At 39.5% G+C, this 22,204-nt stretch overlaps 5 protein-coding genes across 5 annotated transcripts; 4 read left to right on the top strand and 1 right to left on the bottom strand.

The window, feature by feature from the left end:
• Positions 1-497: 497 nt before the first annotated feature.
• LOC141834480 (auxin-responsive protein IAA17-like) lies at positions 498-4,419 on the top strand. Its single transcript, XM_074721805.1, has 6 exons — positions 498-1,168; positions 1,241-1,659; positions 2,177-2,406; positions 3,611-3,752; positions 4,156-4,217; positions 4,313-4,419. Exons 2-6 carry the CDS (start codon positions 1,274-1,276, stop codon positions 4,417-4,419), a joined length of 927 nt encoding a protein of 308 aa, XP_074577906.1. The 5' UTR covers positions 498-1,168; positions 1,241-1,273.
• Positions 4,420-5,079: 660 nt separating this feature from the next.
• On the bottom strand, positions 5,080-7,800 carry LOC141834559 (uncharacterized). Its single transcript, XM_074721877.1, has 4 exons — positions 7,407-7,800; positions 6,642-7,086; positions 6,231-6,346; positions 5,080-5,618 (listed from the first exon to the last, which is right to left on the bottom strand). The coding sequence occupies exons 1-4, from the start codon at positions 7,741-7,743 to the stop codon at positions 5,197-5,199; spliced, it is 1,320 nt and encodes a 439-aa protein (XP_074577978.1). The 5' UTR covers positions 7,744-7,800; the 3' UTR covers positions 5,080-5,196.
• Positions 7,801-9,761: 1,961 nt separating this feature from the next.
• Positions 9,762-10,853, top strand: LOC141834479 (protein SPEAR1-like). Its single transcript, XM_074721804.1, has 5 exons — positions 9,762-9,953; positions 10,117-10,173; positions 10,393-10,436; positions 10,510-10,597; positions 10,740-10,853. The coding sequence occupies exons 1-5, from the start codon at positions 9,762-9,764 to the stop codon at positions 10,851-10,853; spliced, it is 495 nt and encodes a 164-aa protein (XP_074577905.1).
• Positions 10,854-14,389: 3,536 nt separating this feature from the next.
• Positions 14,390-15,359, top strand: LOC141835114 (aquaporin TIP4-4-like). Its single transcript, XM_074722542.1, has 3 exons — positions 14,390-14,531; positions 14,604-14,851; positions 14,944-15,359. Exons 1-3 carry the CDS (start codon positions 14,405-14,407, stop codon positions 15,340-15,342), a joined length of 774 nt encoding a protein of 257 aa, XP_074578643.1. The 5' UTR covers positions 14,390-14,404; the 3' UTR covers positions 15,343-15,359.
• A 1,273-nt stretch (positions 15,360-16,632) lies between these two features.
• On the top strand, positions 16,633-21,487 carry LOC141835276 (large ribosomal subunit protein bL21m). Its single transcript, XM_074722711.1, has 5 exons — positions 16,633-17,088; positions 17,184-17,264; positions 20,631-20,732; positions 21,141-21,215; positions 21,290-21,487. The coding sequence occupies exons 1-5, from the start codon at positions 16,642-16,644 to the stop codon at positions 21,359-21,361; spliced, it is 777 nt and encodes a 258-aa protein (XP_074578812.1). The 5' UTR covers positions 16,633-16,641; the 3' UTR covers positions 21,362-21,487.
• The last annotated feature ends 717 nt before the right edge of the window (positions 21,488-22,204 follow it).

Genomic DNA, 22,204 nt, shown 5'->3' with positions numbered 1-22,204 from the left:
TCGACTCTCTCCTCTGCGGTCGCAGGCGATCTTCGAGAGCATGATGCTCTCACGATCAACACCTTCCGAATCATGATCCCCACCACCGTCTCCTCTCTGTCCACTCATCCCTCCCTCCGCCCACTCATCCGCTCGCCCGTCACCAACACGCGACGCCAAGTGCCGCCGTATCACCGTTCGACACCGAGCGAACGAAGCCATGCGGCGGTCCTCGAGCGACTGACCCAGAATTCCCGTGTTCTGTTCCCACTGTCGCAAGCAGACCCGCTCCCCGACTGGCAGACACGCGGCGAGATCTAGCTCCTGCGTGGGCCCCATCGGCGAGAGCCGAGCCGTTCGATGCTTCCGAAACACAATAATGGCAGACGGTGCAGGCGTGGGGCTCAGAACTAGGCGCAGGTCGTGTCGCCATCTTCGTTTCTCTCTCTCTCTCCCTTCGCAACCCGTCGACCGCAGGTCTACGACACAACGCCGGTGATGGCTAAAGTGTTCTTGTGTTGAATTTCTCAACTATAATAATGGCTACGTTTGCCCTTCCTCGGCCTTGTCGTTGGGTTCCTGTCATCATTGTTGCCAACAAAACATGGTCGATCGCAGAGAGCAGCTCAACTAATGCCGTCTTGGCCTGGAAGAGAAGTTGTCTTCCACGATTGATGTGATGTTTCTCCGAGTCTAATGATACTTTACAGGCACAGGTGCTATCTCACACACATTTTAATGCGGTCGAACGAGGGAGAGAGAGAGAGAGAGTCAATTAATCCTCTAGGTTTTTCTCGTTGGGCATTAAGATGAGAGCGGAGACAGGCGCAGTGTCGCCATGGAGGATTGGGGGGCGTAGAAAAGAAGGATTTTAATAGGGAGGGTTATCTGCGATGCTGTCGGGGACTTTCAATCCGCTGTCGGCTGTTTACGGTCCCAATGAGCAAAGTCTTCCAACATCGCAGCCATTAAAAACTCGGCAAATTTCATCTCCAATGTCCATGGCACAAGTTTTTATCTTGGTCTCTCTTCTCTCTCTCCGTGCTTGGCTCGCTTATGATTGCGATGTAAAAGAGCAGGTCGAGCAAAAAAATAAGAACTTTCTTGCTTCGTCTTTGCTCTGAGTCTTGAGAGCTGCTATACGTGCGCGTAGGAATCTGCGTCCGCTTTGGCCTTGAAATCGCAACAGGTGAAGTTCCTCTTCCTGCTCCTGTTATGCCTCCTCCTTTGTCTAATTGAGTCTCGCTAGCTGTGCTCGCAGAATCACGGTGGGGGAGCAAAGGAGGGAACTTTGATGACGCCGCCGCTGGAGCACGACTACATAGGCCTCTCGGAGAGCCCTGAGAAGTTCTCGGCGGCCGGCGCGCTCAATCTCAAGGACACTGAGCTCCGGCTTGGACTCCCGGGTTCGGAGTCGCCGGAGAGGGCGGATGGAGCAGGGGTCGGGCTGTCGCTGGGACCGCCCAAGAGCTTCGTCTCCGGGGCCAAGAGGGGGTTTTCGGACACTATCGAAGAGGCCGGAAAGTGGGGGCTTCCTGGAGTGAATGGATCTGAACTGGAGCCTGGCAAGGGTGGGGCTTCCTTCTCCGCCAAGGCGGAGAATGCCGGTGGAAAGCATTCAGGGCCGGCCAACGCGGGGAAGGATGCCGGTGGTGCCGAAAAGACAGCGCCTTCGCCAAAGTAAGAATTTTCTTCCATTTGGTCAAAGAGGATGTGTTTTGCAGTTCCTTTGACAGTATTCTTTGTTTTTGCTATCATTTAGTCCAATGAATCTTCCATTGCTGGGTTTAGTAGTTTGTTTAGGGATTGAATCATGACGAACATTTGGTGTAAAATAATTTTCTGTGACTCTCATAATCCTTAATCTGCAAGGCTCCTTGTACAATGACTTTTGTTTAACTTGTTAAACTCTCACATTCCCCAACCCTCTATTTGGTTAGAATGGGTAATTCTTTATTGTAATTGCCTAGTTCACATTCTCAAGATGTAGAAAACTTCTTACACTTTACGTTTCGTGGTTTAAATTTGGTGCATCTGTTTCTAAAATTTGGTTGCTAGATTTGGAAAACTTTTGTGTTTTTGGTTTATCATTTGCCTTGTGAACTATCAGATCATTCATGATGGCACATCTCTGAATGGTTATGAACAAGAAGCTACTACTTTCATCAGGGATTACTGAACTTGTTATTTGTAGCAGGGCACAAGTGATTGGATGGCCACCGATCCGAAGTTATAGAAAGAACACAATGGTCGCAAACCCAACCAAGAAAAAGGAGGATGCTGAAGTGAAACAAGGGGTGGAATGCCTCTATATCAAGGTCAGCATGGATGGAGCTCCATATCTCAGAAAAGTTGACCTCAAAACGTATTCCGACTATAAGGAACTCTCATTGGCTCTTGAGAAGATGTTTACTTGCTTTACTATTGGTAAGCTATCTTGATCTATGGTTAATATACATGCTATATCTTTGTGATTATTGGGGAAAGATTGAATGTTGTGAGCATGATGTTTTGGTTTCTTATCCTCACACCAAAACTTTGAGTTTCAAATTTCAGTTGTGTTGTGAGCTGGCATGCTATATCTTCTACTTGAACCATAAATCAAATAGTGTGAGGTCCAAGTATAAGTGTAACATATAGAGAAAGTTGGAGGTTGTATGTGAAAGATATATTCTAAAAAATTGTCAAATTGTAGCTTTAATTAAGGTTAGTAATGTCAAAAATATGAAAAAGTTTAAATTGTTTGATTTTTTTTCGCAATCTTGAAACTAAAACTAGGGAAAAGGATATTATCTTCTAATTTCTAGGTAGGGAAAGTGTGAAGGAATAGATAATATAAGATGCACAAAAGATAAAGATTAAAAGGTTGTTGATGATAAAGTAATCAAGAAAAATGAAAAGTTCATTTTTACAAACTGCTTCATAAACCCACAACAATAATAAATCATGTTAGTCTTAACTATTTGGGACTGACTGCATATATCTAATCTTTCCATTAAAGTCTATTCAAGACTATGTTATTCAATGAGCATTCTGTAGAGAATTTAGTTTTGGAGGAAGGAAAGTTATGGTAAATTTAGAAATCATAGTTTTGTTTACATTATTAGACCAGGCGAGGTTAAAAAATGCTTTAAAGAAAATGAAGTTATGTAAAAGTGTTATTGTGTATGATATTGCTATAGGAATTTTGAAAGTCTAGGAGATCAATGTGAGTTTGTTAAATAAGTCATTATTAATATTGTTATTCTTTCGTAGAAGTAAGATGCCCAATGTACAGTGAAAGGCATTTAATATCAATTTATAGGAATATATATAACATATGTTGTTCTAATTGTAAAATGATTAAAGTTCATAATGTTTCAGTGTTGGAGCAAGGAATCTCCCACTGTTATTGTGTATGCCTTCTATAGTGTTCTTTCTTTCAATTAATAGAGCGGTTTTTGACTGCACTGATCACGTTTTTATTTGATTTTCCAATTTTTTGAAAAGCATCTGTGACTGTAGACTAATTTTATTATACATTTGTAAAAGATATACTCCTTTTCAAATTTTATTTTGATATAACAAATTTTGGAAAAGGACCTGAAGGAGATTGTTATTTGTTTCTCTAATTCTGAATTTTGCGTTTTAGGTCAGTGTGGATCACAGGAAATGACAAACAGAGAGATGCTAACAGAGGGTCGAGTGATAGATCTCCTTCAAGGGTCTGAATATGTTCTTACCTATGAGGACAAGGATGGGGATTGGATGCTTGTAGGCGATGTTCCATGGAGGTACAGTGACATTTCAAGCAAATGTGATAATGTTCTTTTCATTTCTCTATTTATTAGTGTCTTGAGCAGTTAATCTGTAACTCCGATGCATTAGCAGGATCTGATAAGTGCCATGAATTGATCTCCTACTACATCTATTCTATGTGAATAGTCTTTGCTAGTCAGTTAGGTGGTGATAACTTTCAGTCATTTGATTCCGATGTCACATAAGAAGAGAAGAGTCTCCTATGGTTTTAGATTCAATATGGATTTTCTGGCCTTCTTTTGTGCCTAAAGTGAATCAAATTGATTATCTCATTCCTTTTTTGAGATTTATTTTGGCAGTCTTGTATTCCTATGAGATTCAGGATTGCTACTGTTCTCTACTTGAACTAGTACTAATTCTTTGTATTTGATATTGCAGTATGTTTACTGATTCATGCAGAAGGTTGAGGATCATGAAAGGTTCAGATGCAATTGGTATTGGTATGTGTCTCCATTTCGCCCTTCTCTCCGGTTGGTCGATAACATACAAGCTTAGTGTTTTTTTTACCCCTACAAATTAGCTTGTGGCTGACCAGATCTTGCAGCTCCAAGAGCAAATTTTGGTGCAGCTCCATGGAGAAATCCAAGAGCAGGAACTAACACCACTTCCAACCTACAATTTGGTGCATGCAGACCAAACTAGTTGCAACTGGCTCACAGAAACTGAAAGATAGTCTGTTTAGTCTTCCGTCTTTATTTTGTGATTTACCAGAGTGGAGTGAAACCTCTAGTTGACTTGCTAGCTCGTGGACAGTGTTCGTAGTTACTGTAGTAGGTATTATCTGGTCGTCTCATATGCATTGGTATTAGATGTGTGTTTTCATCAAGTTGAATGGTTTCTCTTGCGTGGTAGAGGTAGTGCTTGGCATAAGATTCAATTATACATGTTGAAAGAAATCACTAAACAAGCCTAGATTTGATTGTTGTTCAAAAGAATCGAATTGTCCCTGCGAACAACTTCCCAGCTAAATAGGTTGAAATATTAAATCGGCTGCTTTGGAAACACCAGATAAAACAGTGCATCAAAGGTATTTCACAATATCTTAAAACACTGCATCAACTATGCTTCTATAAAATAAAATTGCAGTTCAAGCTGGTAGCTGTGAGAAGATGTCAATCCATATTGTGATTGCAAGAAAATAAGCAGTATTATGCAAACAACGTTGTACTAGATTCTTCCTCCTATAAAATCTTCAATGCAAGGTCACTAGAGTTGCTGATAACGTTTATGGTTTCGAATCCAATCGTGAGGATCATTTTAGTTTACTAATAATGAGCCAAGCTTGCATAGTTCAACTTGAAATAAACTGAAAAAAGATATGTACAGAAGGAAATATGAAAAACAACAGAACAAACTAGTTCAATTTCCGTGAGCAGAACGCAAAAACATGAAAGCGATTCTAAAAGCTCTGCATGTGATTTAAGAGGTTGCGGCAGACACTTGAACATATACCATTTGTGTATATCCATTAAAAACTGAAGTTTCAAAGTTTGCTAGGCCAAGCCTTTGGAACAGGCCAAATCTTCCATCTTCGATAATTGGATCAGAGGCACGGGCAGGGTCATACCTTGTTTGGTGAGTAAGTGAAGGACCAGCAACCGGTGGGAGTTCCCAGTAAACATCCAATACCGACTCCACAAACCTGCTGTTTTGAAAATGTTCTTCATAGGAGATTGCCTTGTTGCTATGGTTGAAATCGTCTCGCATATATCCCCGGACACCCCACCATTCTTCACCATTTCCACAAAGTTCATCTCTGTCCACAGCTTTATCCCAGAACCTTTTCCTTTTCATCCTGATCCTTGCTTCATCACTCTCGATGAAGCAGCTATGTCCACCTCCTAAATTAAACAAAGTGGATTATCTGGAATGCTCAAGATTCTTGAAGCTATACCTTTCTACATGGAGATAATCGATGAAGAAAAGATATAAGGTTGTTTAAACTTTGATGCAAAAAAGAACAAACTGCAGCACAATTAGTCATATAAACTTTTGCAGCCAATTGATACACCATCACAGATGACAGTGTTGTAAGCTATAGTATCTTCATAATGAACTATTGGATGGCATCAAAATTTCATAAAAGGGAATAATTGCAATTTACTGCAATTCAAGTAAGATCAGCCATTAGTTTTAGGATGCAGATTTGTGATTTAGCAATCGTGCATAAGCAAAAAAAAAAAAAACTTGGATTAACAAACCCAGTCTTAAAATGCCATTCTCATCTTTTTCATCTCAGCCTGCAAAAGAGAAGAGCATTGACCACTCAAACATTTGATCCTTCTGATTGATATTAGTATAGCACAACAAAAGACAACATGGTTCAACTTTTATCACTGATCACTTTGTTATGTTATGATCATACTCATCTACTACTGATGTATAGGAGATATTAAGGATGCAAAAGTAGCATTGACCATCTACAGAGAATGCAGGAACCATACGAGATTTACCTCTAATATAGTATTGGTCGCATATTTGTCTTAAGGAATAATGATCTCCAGTTCCAGTATCATAGTTATCCTCAAAAATAAGATGTTGGAAACCAGCATTTAGAACCTGTTTTAATCTGTCCAAGAAATTATGAAAATGAACAACTAGATGCTAACAAACTAGTCAAAGAAATACACGAAGATTGTCAGAAAATATCATCAACTTCCAATTAGGAACATCAGTAGCTATTTATCGGTGCTTGTCAGGGCTAACTAAATTAATGGCACACAAGAATAGTTTGAAGCACCAGCAAACAAAAGAACAAATATCCCATAATATAAAGCTGTATAGCCTATAACAAATTATGTTATTGAATATCAAAGACGTATCATACTTTTTTAAGTTTGAGATTCAGAGAGAAATTCCTATACCTTTTCAATTCATTCTGGTGATCATCAAAGAACACAAGAATCCGACTCAGGTCAGAAATCCCATGCTTCATTAAAACGCTCCCCCAGTCAACACTGCCAAAGTCCACAAACTCCTTTCCGGCAAAGTAAGTGCAATTCTTATCAACATAGGCTGGTCCCTTCTTCATATACTTCTCTGGGTGGCGGGGCGATAGTGATATTATCCACTTCTCTGGCATTGCCTGCCGCAGAACCCAAGTAGAGTGGCCCTTGAAAGCACCACTTTCTATCATCAGATCTGGCTTAAGCCACCGTGCCATGAACCACAACCCAAAGCTGTGGTCAAAGCCCATGCCGTACATGTTGTTCTTGATAGGTCGAGTCTCATAGATCTTCACAAACTCTTCCAAGCCTTTGAGCAAGTCCTTTCTTGACCACTCCACAGTTTTCCCTAGTTTCGATCTGCCTTTTGCCAAGTACAAGAGTTAAGAAGCAATTCCATGCAATATCATCAGAGGAAACGCTACCTTGAAACATGGTAGATCTATTGAAAACCAACTGCAGATATCGGATCAAGATTCGCAATAAACTATAAGCCATTCCTAGCGCTAAGAAAGTATATGAATTGGAGAAACCTCTAAAAATTTCTCGAACCAATCAAAGACTTGGAAAATCCCTAAAAATTTTACTTACCATGTGAGCGAAACTATAAGAGGGGAAGTTCCAAAACTAGGAAACTGAGATTCGAAGAAGACCAATGAAGACGAAAGGGATGAAGGAGCTTACACCAGGGCACGCCGAGGGATCCGAAATCGGAGGTGAGGCCATCGAGGGCTGCCCCGAAGAGCAAAGTGCGAGTAGATGGATCATAGGGCGAGACGCAGACCACGTGACGCGAGCGGGAGAATAGTAAGGAGGCGACGGAGACGAGGAAGAGGAGGAAGATGGAGACGGCAGCGCACTGGCCGGAGAGAGCAGACCTGGCGTGCACGAAGGCCCTGACACCGAAGGATGCGCTCTTCCTCGTCTTGGACTCGTCGTCAAAACTTCCGGCGCCACCCTCCTGCCCGTCCTCCTCCGGGTAAGGAGGAGATCGCCGCGACGAAAGCATGCTTTCCTGCATCACAAAACTGGCACGCTCCGCTTCCGTCCGTCACTGCTCGAGTGACGAAAAGGAAGAACGATGCCCTTAATGGGCCATAAGGCCATGGGCCTTCAGCTACAAATAATCGGCCTTTTATTGTGCCCTCTTGAACTAGACATACTAATCAAATTCTCAATCATCTACTTAACCAACGAAATCTTTATCAAATCATATATTTGTTTGACGCATTAATTACGATGACGTCATCGTCCTAAGAATTCATATGTTGCAACCTTGTCGGCAGATTTTGTTGCATTCCATTGTTGCAAATTAATTAATCCCTCAATTAATAATACAATATGTTATAGTGATTAAATTGCACCTAATCCTTCTCCAACCACCTTCTCTTATACCTCAAATATCAAGATTATCATTGGTCAAGGTTTAGTGGGAAAATTATTTTGTTCAGTTTTTTCTTGGAGGTCTCAAGTCGCCATCACTCATCAAATTGTTGTTCATTAAGGAGAACACCAATCACATTGGCAATTGAATAATATTCTTAATTTGTATGAGTTGTTGGTCCATGATATATATGCTGAGCAAAGAGCAAATATTTTTTTTATACATGCTTTTTTGCCATCAAGTATATTATTTCTGAAATATATATATATATATATATATATATATATATATATATATATATATATATATATATATATATATATATATATATATATATACACACACTGTGACATGTGGGCAATATTCAGACCCGATATTTGATGTCTCATCTTTCCCATGCACCAAAATCTCCTCCCTCTTTAAATTATTTCCTCTCGAGCATATAAAACTCCATGTTGCTTTATTTTAATTGATGTTCTGAAGATGATCATTAACAACTTTGCCTTTGTTTAAAGGAATTTAAATTTTAAAGCATTACACATTAAATATTTGTATGCAATGCATGCACCTCAAATGCCCATTTGCTCTGCTTCAATATTATTTAATTTTGCATGCATGAATTTATACATTTATATATTGTAGCATGCATACTACAAATGATAAATTCTAGATCATCTCTTAAAGTAAGGCTTAGAAACTGACACGTATCTCTCTTACTAGCCTTAGCACATTTGACACCTAATTATCCTCTCTAGTTTAGTAATTAATTATTGGGTTAATTAAGTTTGGCAAGGGAAAAGCCAGGCCACAGGACTAATTAAAGTGGTCATTATATATATAATAATCACTTGATTAGAGGTTATTATATTGATTTAGTGTCCTTTCAAGCATCACATTGACAAAGACCAAATTATAGATACACAAAAAGGTGTTACATTTATTGAAACTTACTTTGAGATTAATTCAATTAAGTTAGCATCCTCTCTTAACCATAACATAACTAATTAACATATCACGATCACATGCTCGCTAACTAGTCTCGAGTCAAAGATTATATTTCTTCCTAGCACAATGTTTGCTAGTCCCATTAAATTCAAAGATCATACATAGATATTTATATTGACATGCCTTCGAACAACTGCAGTCGCAATATTTGGTCAAAAACTTACTTCAAACTGTATATACGTATGAAGAATCAAGTAGATTACTCGTATCTGAACAAGATTAATCAAGACCATGTCGATAATCCATCGTCGCACGTGCATGCGTTGTATTCAAACCCCAGATACGAGGAGAACATGCAGCATGCAGCATCGAACTAGATACCATGAAATCTTCCTCCACGTGACATAATATATATATATAGACTTATATATATATACCATAGTTAATTAATTACCGATATATCGACACTTAAAGCGCAGTAGATACGATCGACCATTTGGGCTGAACAAGCTATAATTAACTTGGAAGGCGTATGAGATCTCCCCGAATCTACAAAAATATATGAACCAGCAGGAACAGTTTGACCTTTAAATGGCTGTTGCCAACTCATCATATATTTCTTTATACATCACTACTTCTTCTTCTTCCTCCTCCTCCTCCTCTTCTTCTCTTTCTTCTTGTTGGAAGGTGGAAGAGAGGAATCGAGATCGATGGAGGGCCGATCATACTTGCACTTGGGAAGCGGATCGAGATCCTCCGGTTCGAGGAAGGGGAAGAAGAGCAGCAGCGAGAAGGCGCCGAAGCAGCCCCAGAGAGGACTCGGGGTGGCTCAGTTGGAGAAGATCCGGTTGGAAGACCAAATGAAAAAGCATATCTCCAATTACCACAACGATCTCAACATGGTCTACTTCTCCTCTGTCTCATATATATATCCAAAGCTTGTGATGCACATGTTCAGTAATAGCTAGCTAGCTTTTTAATGATCCATGAAGAAATCTAATCAATATTGATGACTGGAGAATTTTCATGGTAACTATATTTTCGTGGATTTAATTTGTCGTGCAGGAAGACTCTAGAGTCGATTTAGGGTCTTCATCGTATGCACTTCATCCTAATGATATGGTATGTTAAATTGGCAATACCATCTAGTATTCGACTTCATCATGCTTATTAAAGTGTAAAAAGAAAAAGACGATTAGGGAAATTAAGCTTGAACATGCATGATTCTTTTCTTGAGCCTATTCTAGTTTATCTAGCTAGGACTATTTTTTTTTAATGATTTCATGCATGCATTAACTTTGATCACCATGCTAATAAACTATTCTTGTTACAAATGGTCAGAGAGGCTCCAATTATGGTGATTACTGGCCTAATCCTTCAACAAGGTAATAATAATGTGTTTAAGAGTACTCTTTTCTTTCCAAAAACTGTTCTCGTAATATTTTCTAATTATCCCAGCTCACAAGGATTAAGCAGTACTACTTCGTTCCAATATTACAAGCCTCCAAGTACTATTACACTGCCACTTTTCGGAAACTATCAGGAGGTTGTTTTATTTTCCTTTCTTATCATATATCTCTCTCATGATCCAATATATAAGAGATATGATTCTCCTTATTGATCATTGTTGAGTTTAACTGTAGCAACTTAAGATTAATTAGTTTCTGGGTTTACGTTGCTGCATGCAGTCTTCATCACAGAAGACGAGGCATGAAAGACGCCAACCAATGGCTTCGTTCACTCAAACTTCTGACTCGAGTAATGAAGAAGAGCTGGACTTGGAGCTTAGACTTTCACTGTAACTAAGTCATTAATTAAGGGTATGATAATCCTCAATAATAGATGTTAATTTTGTGCTGAGCTCGAGGACCACATATATATGTATATGGACGTACGTGCATTAAAAGTTCCTATTATTCCAATGCCTATTTACTCACTAGACACAGTAATTTGCTCTAATGCTGTATATCTCATGTATTATGAGAGCTCGAGAGCTAAGAGAAATATTCCAATCATGCACATGTCAGTAATTAATATGTGTTTCAGTAAGAACTTTGTATGAAAATATGAGAGCATTCATAACTTTGTATTTTAAACAATGGGACAATTTGTTCTTTATGATTGAAATTGGATTCAAAGTTTAATTCGATAGTTTTTTTTTCTTAAAGAAATTTATTTTCACATATCCGGTGAAACATAGAGAGAAAGGCAACACGCATTTCCATAATTATATTCCCACCTACTCTTCTTCCTGATCATCCTTGTTTAATTCCCTGCTCCTCCACTGGACGACGTGCTCTGCTTTCTTCTCCAACTCCCTGAGAACCTTAACTACCTCGCGCAACACCGCCCCTGCTCCCCTCGATCCTTCCATGCCCACCATCGCAGCCAGCACTTCAATCTTCTTTCTCACGCTCTCCGCCTCCAGCAGCTGATCAACCTCTGCGTCGTCACAGTTGCCATCGTACGTCGTCGCGGCGTCCGACTCCACGTCCGACGACGCGCCTTCATAACGACCCGCTGCGGAGCCTTTGGATAATTCCGACGGACGGCAGCGGCGTCGCCTTCCCCCTGTTTGACGGAATGCCTGAACGAACCGGCCACGGCGTGGAGGCTCCATGAAACGAAGGCAAAGTAAGGCGGTATGGATTACGAGAGTGGATGATCTCTTCCATGATGCTTGAGCGTTTAAATAGACGCGCGACATGTGATGTCGAGTTCCGGAAAACATGTCCCCAGTTTGAAGGGCGCACTCGAGTGCGCAAAGTAGTCGGCGTCCAGTCCGGGCGGAGGCTTTTGCTGGGATTAGGGAGGGTGATGGCGAGCGGGGCGCACGCACGCGCGCATTCGCCGTGGGAGGAGACATAGGCAAGTGGCTACGCACGCACGCGAGCGAGCGAGAGAGAAGGTGCGTGGTGGCTTTCACAGTTCACTTCCACGGAGGGGGCAGTGGACAATGGACGTGCAATGGGTGCTGGAACATGTTGGAGCCTCTTTTTATTGAGTTTAACTAACAGTATTATATTATATATTAAACATTTATTTTTTTACACTGAATTGACTAGAGTTAAGTTTGCCCGTGGATTGGATTGACTTAGTCCGAGTTTGATTTGAACTCGCCGTGAGTTAAATTAACCTGACTCGAGCTCCGACTTGAATCGAACCGGTCAGCCTCCAGGTTGACGGAGTCCTGGACCCGTCGCCTGACCATGACATCTATGCCACGACGTTCGTTCTTTTGTTTGATCGTTAAAATTCGCAAGTTCTTATCTTCTCGCAGAGGTCAAAAACTGAGCACACTGCACACGTCCCGTCACAAGTTCTTATGCGTGAAGAAAGTCCAGTGATAAGATTTAACTCCATTGCTATATACCCTTGATATTTTTCCAGTGAAGGAAGAATCAACCTTGGATGATAAGATGGAGACCTCAATGGTTCTATTTCACCTGACCATGACATCTAAAGAAAAAGGAACAGTAGAAATGAACTTGATTAGAAATCAAACGTCAAATCTTGTCGATGGTTAATTTCTATGTACATTTATTTATTTATTTTAAAAAATAAGGGTTATTATAGAAAATATAGTTAAAATTATTACACATGAATCTTTATTAATTTAATAAAATTAATTAAAATCAATTCATATCAAAATTAATTAACTATTTAAAATATATATATATATATAGTGTCTTTTTTTATTATAACTGAAATAAAGAACACTTTTTTAAACTTTTACACAATGGAGCCGGAACAAACAGTCAAATCTTATCTGAACATGGAACGGATGTTTATCCACCCGATCACAATGCGCTGCTCCAGAACAAAGTTCGTCTCTCTTTAGATATTTAGAAGTTCTAAGTCAAAAGATTCATCAGTTGAATCTGAGCCGTCGATTAATGGAAGGAAGGAAGGAAGGATCCAAACACAGTTTCATTCATAGGCTTTTTGGCAACCAATCGAAGAAGAGTTCACGACTCGGAAGAAAAATGTGGCTAACGGAATTAATCAATACGAAGAAAACATGGTTATATTGGATTGTAAGGTATAAACATAGTTTCACATCTAAAATACATGAAAAAAATCATAGATTTAAAAAGATAAAAGATATCTCCATTGGGATGAGATCTTTTGGAGAGAGTCCAAGAACAAAGCCATGAGGATTTAGTCCCAAAGTGGACAATATCATGTCGCTGCCATTGTGGAGATATTTTCATCGGATTAACTACTGAAAAAGTCATGATCCAAAGCTAACCATGGGTTGAACCTTAAAACACCAGGCAGGATCAGACACTAGGCAGGAAGTTCTAATAGATCGGATGGACCGAGAGGTCCAATAATCATCCCCTCAAATAAAAGACTACTAGAAGTCCCCTACCATTTTTTTCTCATAGTCCGGCTGCCATGTTCCTCATGGTCTGGGCCTCCCCTACCTCCTTCGTTTTTCCTGAGGGTCCCCACATAACTCTACATAGATCATGAGTTTATAAAAGGGAAGATATTTCCATTGGTATGAGGTCTTTTAGGGAGAGCCTAACAACAAAATCATGAGTGTTTAGGTCCAAAATGGACAATATCATATTATTGTGGAGATATTCTGATTCCATCTATACTAATAATTAGTCATAGTTGGGCTAGGCAGGAAGTCCTAGTAGGTCGAGTGGACCGAGGGGCAGGAAGTCCTAACAAGTCGAGTGAATCAAGGGGCAGAAAGTCCTAGTGGATCGAGGATTCGGACATCAAATGAAAACTTTCTGTTTGAGGGGGCCTGTGGTCCTTTGTTTGAGGGGGAGATTGTTGGAGCAGAACTTCTCTTCTACAATTTATATTTTAATTTCGCGTAATATCATATCATTGTGAAATTTACATATTATATAGTAATAAAAAAAATTTTCCTTATGTCGGATATTTTAAAAAATTAAAAATTATAAGGACGTCTCATTATCCTATAATATTTTTGATATAAAATATCTCATGGGATGTCTATTCCTTTTTCAGTATATCTTTAGATATTCTTTTGATTTTTAACTTTTCTTTCATGAGAAGAAAAATAAAGGCGACAAAAAGTAGTCAAAAACTAAAACAGAAGTTTCTTTTCTTTTTGTATTTAAAAATAATATATGAAAACTCAAAACAGAAATTTATTAGAAAACTAGTAAAAATAAAATTAATTAAAGAACACGCCACTTTCTTGGGCTTCCGGCCCCTCGCAGAGTAGGAAAAAGATATGCCACGTTGGACAGCTTTCAGGGTTTCCTCGAGAAAATACGGCAGCTCTCTTCCACTCCGTCTCTATAAGAATCCTCCACCATGACCGCTAATTTTATCCTCAAACAATTCACTTGCTATTTAATCCATGGCCAAGATCTCGCTGGGAAACAGGAAGGAGGTGGAGGACCCGGAGTTCCCCCGCTCTGTCTTCACCGAGCTCCTCCTCACCTTCCTCTTCGTCTTCACCGGCGTCGGCGCTGCCATGTCTGCCGGTAACTTCATCTTTCTGGTCGTTCCATATAAGCCTTGATTTGGTCCTAATTAATTTGGACGGCGGTGGTCAGAGGACTTGGCAGGAGGACAGGGGTCCATCATGGGGCTGACGGCGGCGGCGGCCACCAACGCGATGCTGGTGGCGGTCATGGTGGCTGTCGGGATGGACTCCTCCGCCGGACACCTGAACCCGGCCGTCACGATCGGGTTCGCGGCCGGCGGCTACGTCACCGTCTTACGGTGCGTACTCTACGTCGCGGCCCAGCTGCTCGGCTCCGCCGCCGCCTGCTTCCTCCTCGTGTACATCGCCGGAGTACAGGTATCGATTTTGATTGCAATCCTACTAAAAAAATCAATTTTTTATGTGACTCGACGAAAATTTGAGAGATTTGATGCATATATGCGTCGCAGGACTTGCCGGTGCATGCTCTGGGATCAGGGATACGCCCGCTCCAGGGCCTGCTCATGGAGCTCGTGCTCACCTTCTCCATGGTCTTCTCGGTCTACGCCATCGTGATGGAGCCGAAGACGGGAGTCGTCTCCAGCAACGCGCCGCTGCTCGTCGGGCTCATCGTGGGGGCCAACACCTTGGCAGGCGGCTACTTCTCCGGCGCCTCCATGAACCCCGCCAGGTCCTTCGGCCCGGCGCTGGCCAGCTGGAATTGGTCCGATCACTGGATTTATTGGGCCGGACCGCTCGCCGGAAGCGCGCTCGCCGGCTTCCTCTACGACCGCCTCTACGTCACGCGGAGTCGCGACGACAGCGCGCTCCTCCTCCCCGCCGACGAAGAAAGAAGCCTTCTGATCTAGAATTTAGCGGTTTCAATAGAGAAGCCTTCTGATCTAGAATTTAGCGGCTTCACGAGATAGATCACCAGGATATCGGTTCATAGAAAGCAATTTCACTCCTCAATTTACACAGGCGCTGTAAATATAAATATTGGCTTGTAATTTATTTCATGTAATTTTGTAGGATCTTGAAGGATTGATTCGAAGATCGAAATGGAATTTCCTGGACGTTTCAATGTGATCAAAAGCACAATTGCCAATTCTGTTCATTTCACTATTTTAAATCATAAAAAAATACACAACAATTGACAAATGGAAAAAGTTCATATCTCAAATAAGACACTTTCCCCCGAAGGAAGGATACTTAAGTGATAAGAAAAGCCCATATGAAAAGATACCTCTAATGGTTAATATGATCGAGCAATCAACCATCCTCAGTTGTTTGGCGGCTGCCTAACTTCGCATCTTCAGAAATTAGCCAATTAAATTTCACGTCAGAAAATTTCACATCAATATAAAGTTATTTGAATTTAATCTATAAAAGCTATAGTTTCCATAAAGTGTCTAATTAAAATAATAAGAAAAAAAGGATAACACGGAATCTCGCAACCGGCCTAAGAAACAAATGGCGCAACCGTCCAAAGTATTTTTTAAAAATATTTGTATTTAATTACTTTTTTCTTTTAATTTTCTTTCCTTTTAAAGATGTCTGTTTAGGCTTGAAATTGGGCCAAATCTCTTCATATTAAAAACAAAAAAAATTAAAATTATTTAAATATTAATTAAAACTATTCTATAGCAATTTGTAAAACTATTGTACCATGGAATAGTTTTATTAACAAAATTATTACAATTAATGGTGTATCAATTTTGATAAAAATGATTATAATAATGTCTAAAATAAAAATAAGACATGCCTTTTCATTTTTGTCCATTAAAATTTTAAAATTGCATATGTTATTATTTTGAAAAGTCAATGTGAGAAAAACACAATTTAGTTTTATAAAATTATCTGATTTTTAATCATCTCATATATATATATATATATATATCCTGAATTTTTTAACATAAAAAATGGCTCTAATATTTTGTTTTTTAATTTTAAAAAGAGAGATATTTTTAAAGTAAAGTAAGTTATGAAAAATAATTTAAAAGACAATTTTAGCAAATTATGATATTAAAAGACATTAAATTTCAGGAAAAGGATGATGAACCAGATTTACTCTGTGCTACGCTAAAATTGGACTGTGCCAACTAAAACCCTAACTAAACCCAAGTTGCTTCTTTCGCTTGGCTCCTGCGAGCGAGGATCTCCCATCCATGGCCAGCCGATGCCTTGGCACCCTCGCCCGGCATGTACGGGCTCGTCTCATCTCCACTGCTGCTCTGGAGATCCCACAAACCTCCCTGATCCTTCGATCCCTCGATCTCGCAATCAATCCAGGCTCACCTTTGAATCTCCAACACGCTCCAGTGGGATTCCGCTCTGTCAGTTTGATTCGTGTCGCTAGCCCTCGCTTTTTTGCTTCCCGTCCAACGAATTCTTCAGACGAGGAGGAAGATGACGATGAAGACGAAGAAGGAGATGAGGAGTACGAGGAAGAGGAGACAGACCATACATTGGGTCCAAAAAGCATCGGACAAAGTGGCAAAACAGAGGAAGAAAAGGTTGCAGAGGCGGCTGAGATTGGATATAAGGTGATCGGCCCGCTGGATTCGTCGGAGAATCCGTTCAAGCCATACGAACCATATTTCGCTGTTGTTCAGGTAAATACAGACTGGCGTCTTGCTTTCGTTTTTGACTTGATGGTATTATTTTTGATGCAAAGAATCTTGAAAGTTCTCCTTTTTGTTGCCCATAGATTGGTTCTCATCAGTTCAAAGTCAGCAATGGAGATTCCATTTTCACTGAAAGACTCAAGTACTGTGAGGTTAACGATAAGGTAAGTGCCTTCGAACATATAATCAAGTATGCGTGTTTCAATTGTTGCCTTCCTTGCGATTAGTTTAGTGTTTTATCTGTTTTATCTCTCAATTAAGATTACTGGTTCTTTTCTTCATGCGAAGCTTGTCGTCTCTCATGTTGGTTTGGCTCATAGCTGGACCTGCACTCGGTTCAATTACACAACCTTGGCATGCAGTCAACAAGCAATGTATCCATTTTAAAGAGGTTTTACATGGTTTTCAGGCTGATGTTGTGGCATTCCACCTCAAGTTGCATGCTAGATGAAATAATGCCTCAGGATGCAGTGAACGAATATTGTGGGCTAAGTAGCTTGCAAAGAATAAGATTGGAAGAGCTTTTGGTGTTGGGGCAGGGGCTAGGGAAAATCTTTCTTATTTTTGCATCAGCATTAGGAGAAGAGTTTAGGGTAATTGAGAGGGCTTCTTCTACATGGTGTGGGTTGCATTATGCCCTAGTTTTTTTATGCTTCTGTTTCTATGTCATATACACTTCTATTTTATTTGTGAATATGGGCTTAGGCTAAACTATGGTAGCTCACTGGTGTTCTTTTGTTATGCATGTTTGTTGCCTTGTTTGTGGTCATTCAGTTACTGACAAAGCCTTATGTGAATTGTCTTGGTGCACCATTGCCAATCAAAAAGGGATGGTTTTGGATGATAGATAATGGGGTGCAGCTTTTTAGGTTGTTCTAACTTATTTGTGGTTCTTTAGTCATGTGAATTTCAATAAGTGGTTATGGAGAAGCATCAACCCAAAAGGTAGCATCTGAGGTGATCAAACCTAGCAAGTGGCATCATAATGCTATTTCTAGATTGGAAGAGCATTTCACTAAGGGCTTCATAGTGGGTGGTGCGGTCAACATGATAGACACAAATTTTTCTTAGCCTAACAAGGACTTCAATAGTATCATAGGGGATATTTGGTGTTCATATGAGATGTACAATTTTTTTTAGGTTGATTAATGATGTTAGAGTTGCTAACATAGCAGATATTCTACCTAGTAATGAGATATTGTGTCGTGTAGCTAATATTGCTATTGAGAGTACAATACAAGGTGTCATGATGAAATTGGTGGAATGTTACATGCCAATCAGTGCCATCAATCAAATCCATCTAGAGAATTATTGAAGCTACAAATAATGAATGATTGAGACCAGTTGAAGTGTCTTATTATTTTCCAAGACCTTGTGGATGAGTTTGCTATGGTTATTGAGAAGATAATAGATGGTAACATGACGTAGAATTTAATCACTTAATGTTCTAATTTGTATTATACTTTTTTCAATACACTCTTGGTTGGCAAGAGAGGTAAGATGACTCTCTAGAAGATGGTAAATAAAGTATATTGGACATGTTGCTTTAAAAAAAGAGAAATTTGCAACGTGAGAACAAAAAGGGTCGGCTGCCACTAGGGCGAGAATCTAGGTAGCCTAGATCTAGATCCAAACTCAGATAAACAATGCTGATTGCTTAGGTGCAAGACATATGATCACCTCAAAAGAACTTGTCCCTAGTCCCTAGATAATAAGGCAGAGGTTCATGATAGTGTACAAACAATCATGGCTTAAGGTATTATTGTTTGTCATCTTAACGGTTAATAATAATACTTCCTATAGTACGGTAGTTTGGTTTCATTGTGCGATATATAGGAGAGAGTAGTTTGAGATTTGTTATGAGTATGGCTGAGACCTCAAGTCTAAAACTCAGAGGTGGAGGTGGAGATCTTGGCTGCTGGCTCAATCAAACCTAGTTTTCCTAAAGAAGAATGTACATTTTGGACAGGCAATCCTTTCCAAAGATGAGGAAGAAATTGATTTCATTGAGCCTATTAGATTAAACAGTGGGGAGGGTGGTTATTGGGAATTGAACACACGTAATAAGAAGGTTAGAGAATTTTTTTGTGTGAAGACTTCTCTAACCCTAGGACATATGAGTTGGGTAGCACATCTAGTGAGCTCAGATTGCATAATGTGTCTCATGAAAAAACAATCAATTAAAAGAGAAAATCTGCTAGTTTTTTATGGCCGTATAGCTCCTATGGATATCCATATGTGGTTGAATGATGCAACAATCAAAATGGTTGTACACATGCTTAATTGAGGTGAACTCAAGGATGTAAATCCCAATTTATTCAATGGTGGAGCAAATTGAGGTTGGCACTTCAAAGCATCACACTTACAGTATTAGATTGAACAAAAACTCATTGTGGTGGCGATTCATTGGGTTGGCTTGTATTTTAGCCTACATGTGAGCGAATGTGAGCTTGGCACATTCATGCAATGTAGCCCAGCATGACCTTATACCATGCGTGCAGGCGCACCATGCTTGACTATGGCTTAATGTGCAACCATTATAGTAATCCTTTTTAAGTTCTTTTACATTTTTTTGGGTTTGGCCGCTTCTAGTCTTGTCCTACGATTTTCGATATTGGGTTGTGTGCAAGATGCAAGGGTGCATTGGGATATGTGTAATGAGTATTGGAGAGCAAAAATTTGTAGAGAGAATTTTTCTTCTTGTTTTTTTTAATTTTCTTAATTAGCATTTTAAAAAAAGTTTGAGAAAGCTTCTTCTACAAAGTGTGAGCAACAGCTTTTGCAGAATTTCTCTGTTCTTTTTTCTTTTCGTCGTTTCATATCATAGAGGCTTGAATTTTCTTTGTAGATGTAAAGTTGAACTACGTTATATCCTTTCTTTTCCTTTACTTTGTGATTTGTGTTTTGGTTCTACGCTGGGTATGTTGTATATTGTTTCTACCTAGAGAGGAAAACAATTTCGCATGTAACTTTGTATTTAGGTATGTTCCTTTTGCATATAACTATATGCAGCTGCTTGAAAAATTGGTTCTTTTAAAACTTTTACTTATAACCAAAGCATTTAGAATGCAGATTTTTTGTGAGAGAAGAATGGATGGACTCTTTTAGAAGTAACTTGAAAAGCACTATCTAGTTTTGATATATGAATTTTATGGCAGCTTGTGTGGTACCCGTGCATAATCTCCTTCAAGACTTTGGTTCAATTGTATACCCTCCAGAAACTTCATTGAATTTGGCATTTTTTTGTCTAGACATTTTTTTTACTTGATTCGTGAACAATTATTTATTACTCTTCAATAGAACCTTCGTCCATTAATCTACTAATTGTTTTAATTTTGGATCACCTCTTTCAAGAAAGGTAACCTTTAAAAAAACTTTCTATTTTGCTTGCTACCACCCGATTATCTTCAGATTAAAACAACAAAGACAATAGCACAGATTAAGAAAATACAGCAATTGTTACAGAATGCTTGCTAACACTCAAATGGTGTTTAGTATGTATCTATTTACTCTTTCTGGTTTGTTTGCAGTTAAACTTGAACAGAGTTCTGATGTTGGGATCAAAAATGCAAACAATTATTGGTAGGCCAATGGTACCTGAAGCCGTGGTGCATGCTGTTGTTGAAGAACATGTAAGCAACCATTTATCTTTTTATCCTTTTTGTTTTCTATTGAGATGCATAGCAGGTAGCTACATCTGCATCTTGCTAGACTGTCCTTGTAGCTAAAGATAATTATATACGCGGGCATCTCTTGTATTTAATATCAGTTCTGTGGAATAGGCATTATATAGCTGTTCCTGAGATTGCGTCAAGAACTCACAATTATCCTCAGTTGTTTCTGATTCAAATCGCTTGTTGTGAAATCATTATTCTTTGTTCACCGAAATAAGACGTGCTTGAACGCAATTTTGGACCGCCTTAGATCTAAAATATGTCTACTCACTATTTCACTATTCATTTTCTCAAAGATTTTTGTTTCACTATAAATCAATGCATGCCATATCTTTCTTCTGCTAACTGATTTTGATTCCTTCGCAGGCTTTAGATGCAAAAGTTATCATATTCAAGAAAAAGCGAAGAAAAAATTACCGTCGAACGAAGGGCCACCGCCAGGTGAGACCTCATACAAGTACTAAATGATGTTGCTTTGGTATCAGCTTCTTATGGATGCTTCATTGTCACTTCAGGAACTCACTAAGCTGAGGATCACCGATATACAAGGCATAGACAAATCGGAAATTGCTGCAGCTGTTGCTTAAGTTTTTCATATTCAACAATCCAATCACTGCCATGCACCGCTGGAACATGAATACATGATGGTTGCATTCATGTGACCTTTGTGCTCCACAGCAACTGAAGTCTGCCTAAATCGTGCTCCGGAATTTTCAATGATTCAAAAATTAAGTTTATTTTTTTTTTGCCTGTTTGGAAATTGTGGTAGCTAACTTCTCGTCATTCCCAATCTCCAGCGGCACCATCTCACCCACCACCCCCGAGTCGAGCAGTTTCTGGCTTCGCTGCGGCTTCGACATTCGAAGGAGAGGAGAAAGGGAAGCGGAGAAGGAGAGGAGAAAGGGAAGTGGAGAAGGAGAGGTGGACAGATGAGAGGCCATGGAGCGGAGAACAGAGCTCCATTCCGATCTGTGAGCGAGCGGTGGTTTGTTGGAGATTTTTGCAGAACTTGGTGTTGGCAGACTTGTGACCTGGCGAGTTGGACTCAGTTGAACAAGAATGAGACATTAGTAAATTGATATGGGAGAGCTATAACTCTTGAAGCTTTAGCAACATTCACATCTAGAAAATAAAACTAAATGAAACTAAAAAGAAAGAAGATGATCGTCATGAACTATATGAATAATATTTTCTACAATTTGAAATACTTTTTTTCCTCATTACATAGTGCTTTAATACAACATGATCTTTGATATATCATACCAAACGTATTTTCCAGTTTTCTTTTCTAGAAAATAGAAAACAGCATATCATACCAAACGCATTTTCTGTTTTCTGAAAACTAGATCAGAAAATGGAAAATTAGAAATAGAAAATGGAAAACAGAAAATGAAAAATATTTTCCAAACCAAACGCCCCCTAACCTTTGC

Source organism: Curcuma longa, chromosome 9 (genome assembly GCF_044706935.1).
Source record: "Curcuma longa cultivar G26 ecotype Majalengka, Jawa Barat chromosome 9, ITB_CL_G26_1.1, whole genome shotgun sequence".
NCBI lineage: Eukaryota > Viridiplantae > Streptophyta > Magnoliopsida > Zingiberales > Zingiberaceae > Curcuma > Curcuma longa.
The sequence above is the reverse complement of the archived record's forward strand: the minus strand, read 5'-3'. Positions and strand labels throughout refer to the sequence as shown.

Coding starts and splice junctions, on each gene's coding strand:
- LOC141834480 (XM_074721805.1), top strand. CDS start 1,274: ATGACGCCGCCGCTGGAGCACGACTACATAGGCCTCTCGGAGAGCCCT. Junction 2,407..3,610: donor GTTTACTTGCTTTACTATTG/GTAAGCTATCTT, acceptor TTTGCGTTTTAG/GTCAGTGTGGATCACAGGAA. Junction 4,218..4,312: donor TTCAGATGCAATTGGTATTG/GTATGTGTCTCC, acceptor GTGGCTGACCAG/ATCTTGCAGCTCCAAGAGCA.
- LOC141834559 (XM_074721877.1), bottom strand. CDS start 7,743: ATGCAGGAAAGCATGCTTTCGTCGCGGCGATCTCCTCCTTACCCGGAG. Junction 7,087..7,406: donor ATCCCTCGGCGTGCCCTGGT/GTAAGCTCCTTC, acceptor ACTTGGCAAAAG/GCAGATCGAAACTAGGGAAA. Junction 6,347..6,641: donor CACCAGAATGAATTGAAAAG/GTATAGGAATTT, acceptor TTTCTTGGACAG/ATTAAAACAGGTTCTAAATG.
- LOC141834479 (XM_074721804.1), top strand. CDS start 9,762: ATGGAGGGCCGATCATACTTGCACTTGGGAAGCGGATCGAGATCCTCC. Junction 10,437..10,509: donor TGGCCTAATCCTTCAACAAG/GTAATAATAATG, acceptor TAATTATCCCAG/CTCACAAGGATTAAGCAGTA. Junction 10,598..10,739: donor TTTTCGGAAACTATCAGGAG/GTTGTTTTATTT, acceptor TGCTGCATGCAG/TCTTCATCACAGAAGACGAG.
- LOC141835114 (XM_074722542.1), top strand. CDS start 14,405: ATGGCCAAGATCTCGCTGGGAAACAGGAAGGAGGTGGAGGACCCGGAG. Junction 14,532..14,603: donor CGGCGCTGCCATGTCTGCCG/GTAACTTCATCT, acceptor GGCGGTGGTCAG/AGGACTTGGCAGGAGGACAG. Junction 14,852..14,943: donor TGTACATCGCCGGAGTACAG/GTATCGATTTTG, acceptor TATGCGTCGCAG/GACTTGCCGGTGCATGCTCT.
- LOC141835276 (XM_074722711.1), top strand. CDS start 16,642: ATGGCCAGCCGATGCCTTGGCACCCTCGCCCGGCATGTACGGGCTCGT. Junction 17,265..20,630: donor ACTGTGAGGTTAACGATAAG/GTAAGTGCCTTC, acceptor GTTTGTTTGCAG/TTAAACTTGAACAGAGTTCT. Junction 21,216..21,289: donor GAACGAAGGGCCACCGCCAG/GTGAGACCTCAT, acceptor TTGTCACTTCAG/GAACTCACTAAGCTGAGGAT.